Raw genomic sequence first — 13,591 nt, forward strand, 5'->3', positions numbered from 1 at the left:
TCGCTTAGAGTACCAATCAGATGAAACCAGATAATCCTCCGCGGTACACCTGATCATTTCTAGTGGTTGGGAAACACTGATCTACTGAATGCATATAAATTCCAGTGGCACTGTGACACATTTAGTTTATGGAACTGTTAACTGCACAGTCTCATTTTGGGACATTAGCAGTATATGGCTTAGCAATTTTTGCATATGTAACCTTCAGCTGAAAATTTCTCTCACTCTTATCATATCGCCATGATAGAATCATGGAACATGTGGTGATTAAAGGCAGCTAAGGCCAGCTGTGTTTAGTGAAGTTGTTTCATAATCTAGCCAGGTTAAATGAAGAAAAAAAATAACAGCCACCTTTGTGCTGCTGAAAACTCTGGCTTCAGGCTCAGCATACTGCGCTAACCCATTAATCTTCCTTTGCAGTGCACCACTCAGGACAACTAGTTTTGTTAAATGATAGTGCTTAAATGCTGATGCCTGAGGTAAAACTTTTCTGACTGAAAATCTTGTTTCCCTTGTGGCTTCAGTGTTTTGGACCACAGTATCAGCTGATAGATGTTTGTTTTCTTTTAATTCAGAAAGAACAAACAAGAACAAATTAGCTGAAGAGGAGTGCTGCTTTTGCAAATTGCACCCGTAGGAAATAATGGACCCGTAATGTGTTGGTGTGACTGGAACTTTGTTTTTATCTTCAAACAAAACACACAGGCAGTAACTTGCATGAACATCAGTTATGATCATGCAGGATTTATCCTTAAGTGAAAATACAATCACCCACCTAAATTGCTCCTTTCAGGTTTAAACAACAGAATCTTACATAAGACTGTTTGCGCTAATGGATTCATAGCCAACTTGCATTAAAGTATTTTTGCAATTTTAAGCAATAACTTTTAAACAGAAAGATCTAAAACTTTCTCTATACTCTGCAGAAAAGAGCGTAAAGCTAAACTACAATTGAATAAATTACAGATTTTTAACAACCTTAATCCAGTTTTTATTCTGCTGGACCACAATACTGTACACAAACCCATTTTCCAGTTTCTTAATGAAAACTAATGCAGTAGTCTAATTCAACATTCTTACAATAAATCCTGCTTTCATGAAGATCACAGTGGTTGATGGAAGTTTCAGAAAAAGTGTTTGTTTGTCATGATTTACTTTGCGTTGCTGTTATTTTGTTCAGTCCATTCATTTTAATTAATTGCATGGCTGTTGTATAAAGAGCTACACCAATGAAACCTAGTTGATGAAACAAAGTATACATTTTTTCCCAATATTTTTTTAATGCAAAAATACCAAACCTTTGCAATAATTAGAGGGTTAATTAATTATATTTATATTGCCATATATAAATCATTTTACAGCAACCTTTAATACAATGAACATGTTTAAAGGAAATGCAAATGTATAACTAATAACCTCAGGAAAAAAATCTATATCAGCTATTGTTTATTTATGGTATTAACACTTATGTTTCCTAATGTATCAAGATGTGTTTTTTGGCTTTAGCTGGTAGGGGTGCGTGTGCGCGAGAGACATTGTGTAGCTCAAACCTGAAAATGTGGCTGAACCTCAAATCAGGCCACTCAAAAAAAGCCTTGTCCTTGTTCAAATATATAAAAAAAAAGATCCTCAAGAGAGGTGGCTACTGTTTTTCTGTTACCCTCCTGCTGTAGGTTTTGGTTCCCTATGAGAGAAACTGGTGGGTATTTTAAAAGGATGACCTAGATTCCTTTTACTTTGGCGTAGCGCAGATGATACTGTAGGGGGCAGTGTTGAAGCACAGTCTGTTATCATTACTGCACCGCCTGTGCTGCATGGGAGACCGCCTTGGAATACCAATGAATGTGGTCTTTTTTTCCTCTCTCTTTTTTTTTATCAGCTCAGTCTCTTTTTATCTCTACTTGTTCACTCACTCGATCTTCATCCCAGTTCTTCCTACTCTTTTCTTATCGCTTTCTTTGCTTTCAAATCCACCTGTTTTCGTCCTTCCTTGTGCTTATTTCCTCTCAGTCTGTCTCTTTTAACGTCTGCCTGTTTCCCTCGCTGCTTTTGTCGCTGTTTGAGTTGGGGGCTGTCAGCAGGTCTGAGCTGTGCAGTCATTTGTCACACGACTGAGGGGAAGAAACATCTTTTATTGATGCTGCCCTCTTGTCGCTCTTTTTTTGTGTCTCAGTGTCTCAGGCCATTTGGTTTTTGCCCTCTTCACAAGTGTCATCTTTGCTGTTACTGGGGACGCATCTTTTTATGTTTCTTAAAATCTGTCTTTGGCTGTTTGCAGAAGAAGGTTCAGTTCTCCCCCCTCAGTGACGGCTGTATGACAGCTATCATTATTATTATTATGATGATGATGATGGACCCTATCAGAAACAAGATGTTACATCACTGTTACTATTATTATTCACAAATCGACCTTCAGAAATGAATACAGCACAGCTATGAGACGAATGGATCTGAGCCATGTTGGATGAGTTGCTATTTATCATTACCTGAAATTCAGGTCAATAAAGATAAATCATGCTGCCGTGGCTATTTAGATGACAGACTTTGAAAAATCACCAGGATGCCCCCCACGCATCACATCATATAAATCTGCCTTGTCATTCCCCCTTTGTTATACATACTGTGAGATTTCAAAGCTATATGGAAAAAGGGGAAAATGCAACGGGGACCTGCTGGCATTGGTTTCATTTTTAGCTATTTATACTATGGGACTGAGCAACTGGAGGACCAGGTCCACTGTCGTATTTTTTTATTTGTGCGATTTTTATTCATTTATTTTTTTCCCCAGTTCTATTTATCTAATTTATGGGTCTGCTCTGGACTTGCTAAATGTTCAAAGATGGTGTGATGAAGAGCTGAAAACAGACACGTTTTTCATCACAAAGAAAGGAACAAATGAGTAATGATGGAAAAAAATAAATAACTAGCAAAATGGCAATAGCAACTCAGTGAAACTGCTGTTGCACACAGTCAAGCGTAAGTTCTTATATCTGTTTATACATACGTACTTATGTACATTAATTTTGAATTTTAGCCAAAATTAAAGATTAAAAAATTTGGGAAAAGCTATGAAAATGAGCTTCAGGTGTCTTTCTAAAGTTTTGGTGCTAACATTCCCAAATCATGATCGTCTTTGCTTTTAAAATCACAGTGTGGAACAGTCAAAAGGCCCCCAGCTGGTGACTGGTGAGGCAGATCGCTGTAATAAGGTCTCAACAGGTCCATTAAACATACAGGAGCCTGGCCGTGTAGGGATTTATATGTAATTAAAAAAACATTTTTTAAGTGCATTTCTGCAATGGCCATCGGCTAATTTGTTAGCAACCTAGCTGCTGTGTTCTGGACTATTGAGAGGACTGAGCAATGAAAGTAAAAAGTCTGTTGCCATAATCTAGTGTGAAAAAATTAAATTGTCTATTATGTGTGTATTAGTTCCAAGTTATTGGAGTATATCCCCAATGCTCTAAATGGCTATTAAGTAAAAAATAAAGATGTTTATGTCTATAGTGTTATCACACGTGAAGGTAATGCACTAGATACATCCTCAGAAATCTTTGTTGCTGACCAGCAGTGCACGCCTAAAGATATTAAGTTTGCTATTATATGTTCTTTGCTTAATGAATGACCATTTGTGTTCCATTTCAGATGTAGACAAACTGAAAATTTGTCAGTCAGCTGCCTGAATAACTGTTGAGTCATTGCAAATCTACATCGTTCTATCGCCTGAAATTGAAAGTGTTTGTGGTTAAAGTGCACCTACATTTAAAAGCAGCAAATTACTTGGTAAAAGGAGTCTTTGGTTAATGATTTATCTGGATTGATGCTCTCCACAGGTGTGATGGGAAATTTTGAAAAGCAAGAAAATTACAAAAAAACTAAAACCAACGTGATTTTCTATTTTGTCTCTCAGATAATACCACAAATAAGACCTACATCATGATGGAGGCCAGACTGGGGGCTCTGTTTAAGTCAGAGAGCGAGTACACTATCCTTGACAAGTGAGTACAAAGGCTATATAAGTGAAGAAAAAGATAAAACGTTCAAAGGATTAATTTTTTAAAAATGTGCACACTTCAGTCTGTTGGCACCAAAGTGCAGCAGTCTATTGCTGAGCTACTGGGGAAGTAATTTCCCTTAGGTGAATATACTGTACAATACAGTCCTACTTTATTAACAAGAAGTCAGCTAGCAACCAGAGCTGTGAATAAAGGGTACACAAAATACGAGCCAGCAGCTGCTGTTTCTTTTTGTTAGGAGCATTTCTAGATTTGTGCCCTGATTGCTGGCGTCATGACTTATGTTAGTTGCCTTAATTTGCTTTTCAAAATTAAAGCTGTTTCAGCTGACAAATGCTTCTGAAAAGCAATAAAGAGAAACTAACCGTGTTGTGCTATGTAGTTACTGAAGCATTTCCAGATTTTTGTTTTTTGTTTTTAGTCTCAATTTAATTGGAAAAAGCTGAAGTGAAAGTCTAGATAGCAATACGTGATTGTTTTGGAAATATGGTTGTTATTATATAATTATAGTTATTTATGTAATGTTAACATTTTGTACTTGAAACCCAGCTGCTGCCTTTTTCAACAAGTAAGAAACTCGTATTTAATGTTTCTTGTCAAAGGTTTTTTGTTGAGTTATGACTTCTCTTCCAGAGTGGCTAAAATTTATTTGTAACAGCCAAATTAGGAGAGGTTGTATTTTACCAGCTAAGTGTTGTTCTTTGCAGCGGAAAGGGGAAAAATTCCAATTTCTCAGCTCACTGGATGAGTCTGGAGCACATGGAAAGCACATAGCAGAAAAAAATAAAGTATAGTGGGATGAGGAAAACAAGTGAGTGAATAAAGACTACAGAATTTACTGAAACCTGATGGAGCAAATTTCTAGGCATGATTTATCCCCTCTCATCCTGTATATCAGATAACTGAACCGGTGATGTAAACAAGACAAAAAAAATGTCCTTCCTCTTCTTCTTCTTCCACAAGGACAAAACCCTTAAACACAGACACAGACGCCTTTATTTGAACTATGATTACAGAAACGGTGCATCGGGACTGTCTCAGCTGCCAATATGAACGCAACCCTTAAATGGAGATCTCACAAAGATCCTGAGGCAGTTTCTGTCCTTACCAAGTGAAATCACCTCCCTTTTTAAAAAAAAACATTGAACGTCTATCCTTTACTGTAAGATAAGTTATAAAAACTGTAGCATAAAGATGATTTGTCTGAATTTTTTTGTGTGAGCGTGAGAGGTGAAATTCAAGGCTAAGAAAGTCCTCAGATTACTCTCCGCTGTTTCTAAGGCTTAAACACCATTACATAAAGCTACTGCTCACAGTTCTAACTCAAGGTGACTCAGATAAGTCCATCAACATGTTGTTCAGCTCCTTTCTTCTCATTTATTTTGTGCCAGCTCGACAGTTGGAGGGACACTGTTTAGAAAGATTTTGGTGCGGAAAAACAAACTGGTTGTCTGGATATAAAAAGTGGAATCAATATGAGGAAGCTTCTTTTGTCCTGTGAAGCTGTGCTTGTACAGCTTTTCTGCTGGTTTGTGTCTGCAGTAATTATGAATTAAAGTTATTGTAAGAAGGTTTCAAGTGTTTTATTTGCTTTTTAGATTTCCTGGTAAGACACTGAAAGGGAAAAAATACAAGCCTCTTTTCCAGTACTTTGCAAAGGTTAGTACAGTTTTTCTTCCTGGTTGTTTCACAGTTATGTCTAATGTTTTTCATAAACTAAACAGTATGCCTGTCTTTAATTAACACAGCACAGTGACACCTCTATTTACGTCTAAATGCATCCATGAGTTTGTATTGTTGCTGTACTACTCAACCTGTCCTCACCCTTCATCTAATGTCTTGTCATTTTTTAAATTCAGTGTTCAGAGAAAGGAGCTTTCCAGGTTTTGACGGATAACTATGTCAAAGAGGAAGAGGGCACAGGAGTGGTCCACCAGGCACCTTACTTTGGAGCTGTAAGTAGGATCTTTTCTGAAATCATGCAACTGTGACAACATGCAATGCTCATTACATAAGGGGAGCTGCAAAAAGTAAAATTAAATGTTAAAGAAGTGTTGCTCTTTGTTTGTAGTAATCATAAAAAGCAGAAGAATTAAAGGTTCAACTGATAAGTTACTTCATAGATTCTCGCGATGCTATTTTAAACAATTATCTTATGAGCATCAACATCTTATGTGGATTTATTGGGTGTTTTTATCTGATGTAGGATGCTGTTTCTCTTGCTTGATAATTTAAATTCTTTTAATTAAATGTATGCATTTAAGATGAGATGAAATGAGCACACACATTTTCGAACGCATTTCAAGTTGAGGTGTATTGTTGTCGAGGAGTGTTTGTTTTGAGTGCTACGGTATCAGTGTATTGAGTCCGATGCAGTAGTGCTATCAGATGTATTGGGTCATTGCTAATAGGTTAGATGCCCTTGCCAAGGGTAGACGAGTGCCCCAGTGGCTATAGACAGCTTGGAATACCAACCAACCGTCTTAGCTTTCTGTACAGCAATCTCTGAACTGTTAATAACACCCTTGTAGTCAGCATCTCATTTAAATTTGCATTTATTTGTTTATTTTTACCTAGTCGTCACATTAATTTTGATCTTCTCAAAAAGATGAAAAAGATCTTCTTCAGTTAATAATACCATATCAAAAACAAGCACATTGTACAGTAAAAGGGAAAGTTCTGTCAATTTACATTCTTCAAATTGTATTTTATGACTAGATGTGAAATGACCATGTGGCACATCTGTCTTGGGTTTTGACAGGCTGTTTGAATACAAATTACATCTGCAGCCGGACAGTGCTCAGATCTTTCATGCATAGCTGTCACATACCAGCAGTGCTCGTTTCAACACTGCAAAAAGTATCCAGCTCAACAAGGAATTTAATATGGAGTCATAACATAACTTTACACTGTCGAAACTGGGTTCACTGTTGGCTGCACCTATATGCAGTAATGTAATTGTAAAACGAGCTTAAGATGAAATGATCAACATTAAGATTGTGTAGTCTTAATTTATTTCAAATACATTTTCAGGACATGTGACTTTGTTATAAGTGGATATTTGTACACAGAGAGAGAGAGATTAGATGGATGGATGGAAGCATAGATAGATGGATACTTTAAATGATCCCACAAGGGAAATTATTTTGTTACAGCAGCTGGATAAATAACAAAAATTGTACAGTCTACAATAAATAAACAACAGAGTTAACTTAAAGTGCCACAGGCACTGCGTAAGGGCCTTATACTAGGCAATGCAAAAGTTTATATATACAGTGATAAAAAACAAAAGTAAAAATGTAGTTGTTCTTAAAAAAAAAAAAAAAAAAGAGTGAAACTGACATTGTGCAAGAGGGTGGTGCAAATTGTATTTTTAAAATAATAAATACTATGTATAATATAAATCTAAGAAAAACAGCCGCCAAAAGGTATAATACAGAAGACAATATTGAGAATAAAGATGCCAGACCATGTCAAAGCCATATCTAAACTAATATTATCTCTCTGTAGGATGATTATAGGGTGTGCACTGAATACAAGATCATCCAGAAGGACCAGACTCCTATCTGCCCTGTGGACGCCTCGGGCTGCTTCACTTCAGAGGTCACCGACTTTGTGGGACAGTATGTCAAAGTGAGTGACACTTCATGCATTTACATGTAGATTAGGTTAGCAAACATTGCATGTATTCTACCCACAATAGGAGCAGCTGATATGATACATGTGATAAATATTTAAACATTATTGATAGCTGTATTAATTCGGTTTTTTCGCACTCCTCAACTGTTCTCCATTTCCTCCATTTGTATCTTGAAAATGCATCTTTTCTTAATAGACTTCTCTCTTGATATGTGCCAAATTTTTGTTGTTAATCCTCTTTAGAAATATGCTTTAGATATATTCTCTTTAGCTATACCTGCAATAAAATGTTTTACCTTTAACTAATTCTTAACTCAAACTGTCTAAATGTGGAGTTGAGGGAATCTGTGTCAGAGCAGTCTTCTGGAAAAACTTGCTGCCAAAACACATTGTCATTTACCAGCGCACTGGATAGCCTCTTCAAGTCTGTCACACCCAACTAGAGTCCTAAGAGAATAATGAGTTAAAAAGAGCATTCATATATGATCTCATCACTATTTCACATCCTGGTGCAAAGGCCAGGGAGTGACCTGCCTGGCCACTAACAATACAGCGTTAGCTAATAAAGAGTGTGCAGCCACAGTTCTCCGAAAGTCAGTCATAATCCACTTTTGAAATGTGTTAAAGCGTAGCGCGAGTTTCAAGGGTGTCTGAGACATTCTTTATTACTGCATAAAAACTCAGAGACAGTCTAGGGGACTGTCAGTCGCAATATTTGCTACACAAGAAGCCAAAAGAGCAGCCACTCTTCTGTAAATTGAAAAACAAAGCCGATATCTTACACAACATGAGAGCTGCATCTTACAGCCAGAAGAGTCTGCAAGTTAGCAGTGCCAGCAGAGCGAGAGTTCAAAGTCCGTCACCTTCCCGGTGCCGTGGAGCTTCTTATGACAGCCGGGGACGCTCAGGTTATCGTGGAACTGCCATCGAGGTGGGCACAGAGATACATCAGCACCATGCCAATGAGAAAGAGGAAATGCAGGAACTCAATGTCAAGTTCGCAGGATACATTCAGAAAGTTCAGGCGCTCGAACAGAGAAATGCTTCTCTTCAAGCTGAGCTAACTGCCCTGCAGAGCCGCTATAAGGGAGGCCCCACGGGCATCGGAGAAGAATATGAGCTCAAATTTAAAGAGGTGCGAGAACTAATTGAGGTCCTGACTAATGAGAAGGGAGCAGCTGATATTGAACGTGGCTACATTGAAGAAGAAGTAGAAGTTTGGAGACTTAAGCTGGAGGAGGAGCTGGCACTTAAAGAAGAAGCAGAAATGATTCTGAAGGAGTTTCGTCAAGATGTTGACAATGCCACACTGCAGAAGGCTGAGCTGGAGAAGCGCATAGAACAACTGGTGGCTGAAATAGAGTTTCTCAAGAAGCTGCACGATGAAGAAGTGGCTGACCTCATGAAGCAGATTGAGGACTCAAAAATTAGTGCTGAGATGGATGGTGATCGCCCTGATCTGGCTGCTTATTTGCGTAACATGCGTGCAGAGATAGAAGCTGTTGCTGCTCGCAATGTCCAAGAAGCAGAGAAGTGGTACAAGACCAAGTTTGACACTCTCAAGGACCATGCTGGCAAACATGAAGAGCAGATGAAAACCATGAAAGAGGAGATCACCACCTTCCACAACCAGGTGACAGATCTTCAGAATCAGATTGATGGTCTGAGGGCTCGCAATGTCGCCCTGGAGCAGCAGCTGGAGGACATGGAGATCTCCCACATGGATAAGGTGGGGAACCTAGAGAGCGTCATCGCTCAGTTGGAGGCTCAGCTCTGTGATACCAAACTGGAGATGACCAAGTATCTCCAAGACTACCAGGAACTGCTGCACATTAAGCTCAAGCTGGATGCAGAGATTGCAACCTACAGGAAGCTGCTGGAAGGAGAAGAGGAGAGGCTGGGAATTCCCAAAGATGTCTAATTACATGGGAGAGGTTCAGCGGCGAGTTCAAAGAATGGTCACAAAGAGGATCCGCAGAGTATCATGGAGTTTCAAGATCAGCTCACTCTATTTCTTACCCTTCTTCATTCTGCAGGCTTTTTAAAAATGTGTTTTTCTGAGCACAGATGCCAACACTTCTCCTGACACTTTATCTAGACACGACTCCACTAATCAGGTGTTATAAATTTTGGGTACATATTTTTTGATATGAACTCTGCCTGCATCATATAAGGAAGAGTTTTGATCTATTCTTGTAATCTTATATGTATGCTTGTGTAGTTTTGGATACTCTGTGCTGCAGACAAATTCCCCCTAACAGTTTATTGAGATATAAGACCCAGCCCTTCTTACCCCTTATTTGTCTTTGATCATATTATCCTTATGTATTCTCAAAATGATCTTCATTCCTATTCATTGCCTTCCCATAACTCTTGATTTTTTATTTTTTTTTGGGAGTCCTCATTTCTCCTCGTTGCTTTCCTTTGCTCATGCTTATGCAGTACCCCTGCTAAATTTATCTTCCGTCTTTTCTGACAAGTCAGCCCCACTGTTATACCTTCTCTGTTATCACTTCCCTTTGCTACAGTTTTTCACTTTTTGCCATCACTGTCTCTCTTTATGAAAGTTTTGGACCCATCTGTCTTTTAAATGAAACACTCAACTCAAGCAAAGCAATATATAATCTTAGTATTGTGACTGATCTTTACAGCAACTCCAGTTAATTCTGAATGTTTTGACAAAACTGTTGACCATTCACACTAATGTTGACCAATTTAATAAAGATTTAAGTGTGTGCATACAAAATATTAGTGATGAATGTTCTTTAACATGTTGTCATTTCCTAATTTGTCTTTTCCTACAAATAATAAATTGAGTAGAAAAACAAAGGCCCATTTAGTACATAGCAAACCAAATCCCCCAAGCAATTTTTTCCTGATAAAATGGCATTCATAAAAAAAGGATAAATTGTTTTTCATAGCAATTCAAAAATATAAACACTACAAAGGGTGTTTCTGATCATTTGCCTCATCCAAGTTCTTATCGAAGTCCTAATAGGAAGACTGAGTCTTTTTTTTAATGCATAATTTGTTTTTCTTCTTTTAGTGGATAGGTTTGACATGATTTTTGTTATTCAGAGCATAAAATTTGGTCTGAGTGTTTGTTTGGAGGTGTCAGGGCAGGGTCAGGTTAGGACCGTTATCTTGCACTTAAGAAAACCCAGATCTTTACTATAATTTTTCTTCAAATTCAAAGGATGCAGAAATAGATTTGGCTCATGTGGTGTTTCTTTAGAAATAATCTTCTCACAGTCCTCTTTGATCATTTATAGCAACCTCTCTATAAAGGTGATAAAGTGCAGCATCTGACCAAGTCAAGCCCACTGAATTTGGATTATTTTTGGTATTTTCTATTCTTCATTATCCTGCAAATAAACTGTAAATACTGTGGGTGTCACAACGGGACTAACTTTTATACAAATCTAAACTTTCACCCTATATTATTTTCATCTGTGCAAACTGGGTTTGGTTGTGTAGCTGGGGTAAGTAAGATCCACAAACACAGAAAATAAATGAGTGTTTTGGAACCTTAAATCAGATGCAGATTAATTACAAAGAAATCACAAGCATGTGAGTAATTTTATAACATACTGCTTAAGTCTTATTTATGTTGAATTGGCCAGGTGGTGAAATGGTTTCATTTTCTCAGTGCCAAATTTCCTGTACATCTTCACATCACAAGTGTATCTTCATGCTTTAATGAGCATGGGTCAGGACACAACAAAATTTATCCCTGGGTGAAAGAGGAGCGGGGGGCTGGCATGGGAACTCTCTGCAAAGAGGTCACAGCCACCTGCCAAGCACTTGCTGAAAAGTCATATCTATGAGCTTCCTGTGAATTGCACTTGGCTAGAGGGACATAAAATAGGGGATGATAAGACCTCTACCTGATTGCATATTAGACTGTTTGGCATAAACACTGAGCTCCATTTTTCATAGTTGTATGGGTAGACTGACCTTGGTTGCAAAATTACCTTGGATTTTCTGCAAGAAAAGTCATACTCATATTGAAGTTTCCAGAGAATTCCTCTGATCAAGGTCTATTTCACCAAGTATTAAAGGTATGGTAGCCCTGAAGTGTACTGAAAATTGTCTAAGAAATAAAATGTAAAAACTGAAAGTTGCTCAGTAAACGTCCCATAATAACATGCTATTAGGATATGTGAAATATGTTAGGTAGAGACAGTTGTTATGGATATAATACTATGGAGCATAATATAATGTAGCGCTGCAGATATCAGTTATTTCAGTAATAGAGTATTCAATCAATTATTCCTTCAATTTGTTGAGTAATTGGAGAAAAACCTATTTTTGTCTTATTAATGTTATTAAAATAACAGTTATTCAAAATGAGCTATTCACTGGTTTCCAGGCAGTGCCTGCCCGAATAAAGGCTCCGCCTATGTGCTCTTCATCCTTTTTGTGTAGACGGACTCTGGCTCCACATTAAACTGCTCAAATGGTGACAACTGAGTGCTATGGAGTTGTGGATTAAACAGATCTTTCGAAGCAAATAAATTTGCACCAATGACTTTCTATAATGAAATTATTCAAGTTACTCGATGAATTACTGCAGCCTTAATTGATAGAACTAAACTTTAAATAATTTCACTATTGTCCACTGTATGGTGACCTTGACAGTATAAAAAATGGACGCAACTGCTGTCACCTGTCGGTTTGTGAAGTCCAGCTTCGAAGCTGCTGTCATCTTCTAGGTAGCAAACAGTAGATGTGAAGAGGAGGGGAAGAGACTGTGAAACTGCATGCTCACTGCCATTAGCCAGTGAACATGCAGCTTCATAATACAGATAATCCTCCAGTTTGCTACCGGATATGACCAAGATTTACAAAATTGACTTAATTTTTTTATTCAATATAATCCAAAATGAGTGACTGAGCCCTTAAGGTCAAGAGGAAAGTGTTTACAGAGGTCAGGATAGACAGCTGTTTTCTCATAGACTTCTATAGAACGAGAAGGTTTTCTGCAACCTCCATCTAGTGGTCGTAGATTGATACAATGCATGTTTAAGGCTTTTCCACGTAGACATCATTTGTCTTACCCGGAAGCTACGTCTGTCTTTTATACTCTCTGTGGTCTGTAATAAGGACTCGATTTAATTCTGTCAATTTCTACAGTGCATAAAATGACATTGTGTCAGTTATTTTTTACTATTAAATGTTTAACAATGCTGATATATTGTGTTTATGTAATATTTATTTATTGTGGAAAAAAACAGTGCTGCAGGTTTAAAAAAATAAAAAGACGATATGACACAAATAGTGTACTTAAAAACACAAATAAAATGTTCACTGCAGTTTTCATTAAACTAGATACAATTATTGCATGATCTGAAGTGTGTTTACTGTGAGATGCTTATTCATTAATTGATTAATTCATTTTTGTGCATAGGTGCAAAGAGCAAACCTTACAGTGATTTTATAAAAGTTAACTTTGAAATGAGCTGAAGAGCACTGGCAGATCTCCATGGATTTTTTAACTTTTCACCTTGCAGCTGTGATGTACAGATGTACTACTCCAGACTCTTTCAGTATGTTGTGACATGACAGTTGGCTGTAGTTTAAAGTGTAAATGCACACATCTGTCCATGCCTGGCCAGCTGAAATCTCTGACCCTAAACGACATTGACACATGGCTCTTCAGCCCTATTCTGTGCTACAACGCATTCTCTAAACAATGTCTCATGTTTGGTGGTTCTGTTACAGGATGCTGACAAAAATATCATCAAGTGGCTGAAGGAGAACAGTCGCCTCGTCAATTCCAGCTCCTACAAACATAATTACCCCTTCTGCTGGAGGTGAGACATGTACAGAATTCAAACTGAAAAGCTAATGTTACCTCCAGCATCCTTTTCTGTGTCACTCAAATTAACAGCTTAAATTTTTGCCTTTCACCACGGGGCTTTAAAAGCACCAGT

The 13,591-nt window shown here is 37.7% G+C and overlaps 3 protein-coding genes across 4 annotated transcripts in view; 2 read left to right on the forward strand and 1 right to left on the reverse strand.

The window, feature by feature from the left end:
* Positions 1–13,591, reverse strand: part of sirt4 (sirtuin 4) — a 700,781-nt gene that overhangs the window by 224,821 nt on the left and 462,369 nt on the right. The window lies entirely within an intron of this gene.
* Positions 1–13,591, forward strand: part of iars1 (isoleucyl-tRNA synthetase 1) — a 61,300-nt gene that overhangs the window by 7,351 nt on the left and 40,358 nt on the right. For both annotated transcript variants that reach the window (XM_031731412.2, XM_039612246.1), the window contains exons 8-12: positions 3,911–3,998; positions 5,615–5,675; positions 5,876–5,971; positions 7,527–7,649; positions 13,380–13,471. In XM_031731412.2, the coding sequence (XP_031587272.1) occupies positions 3,911–3,998; positions 5,615–5,675; positions 5,876–5,971; positions 7,527–7,649; positions 13,380–13,471 (460 nt within the window). The remainder of the gene's footprint in view (positions 1–3,910; positions 3,999–5,614; positions 5,676–5,875; positions 5,972–7,526; positions 7,650–13,379; positions 13,472–13,591) is intronic.
* Positions 8,155–10,380, forward strand: LOC120440239 (vimentin-like). Its single transcript, XM_039612255.1, has one exon. The coding sequence runs from the start codon at positions 8,443–8,445 to the stop codon at positions 9,574–9,576; it is 1,134 nt and encodes a 377-aa protein (XP_039468189.1). The 5' UTR covers positions 8,155–8,442; the 3' UTR covers positions 9,577–10,380.

Source organism: Oreochromis aureus, linkage group 5 (genome assembly GCF_013358895.1).
Source record: "Oreochromis aureus strain Israel breed Guangdong linkage group 5, ZZ_aureus, whole genome shotgun sequence".
Taxonomy (NCBI): Eukaryota; Metazoa; Chordata; class Actinopteri; order Cichliformes; family Cichlidae; genus Oreochromis; species Oreochromis aureus.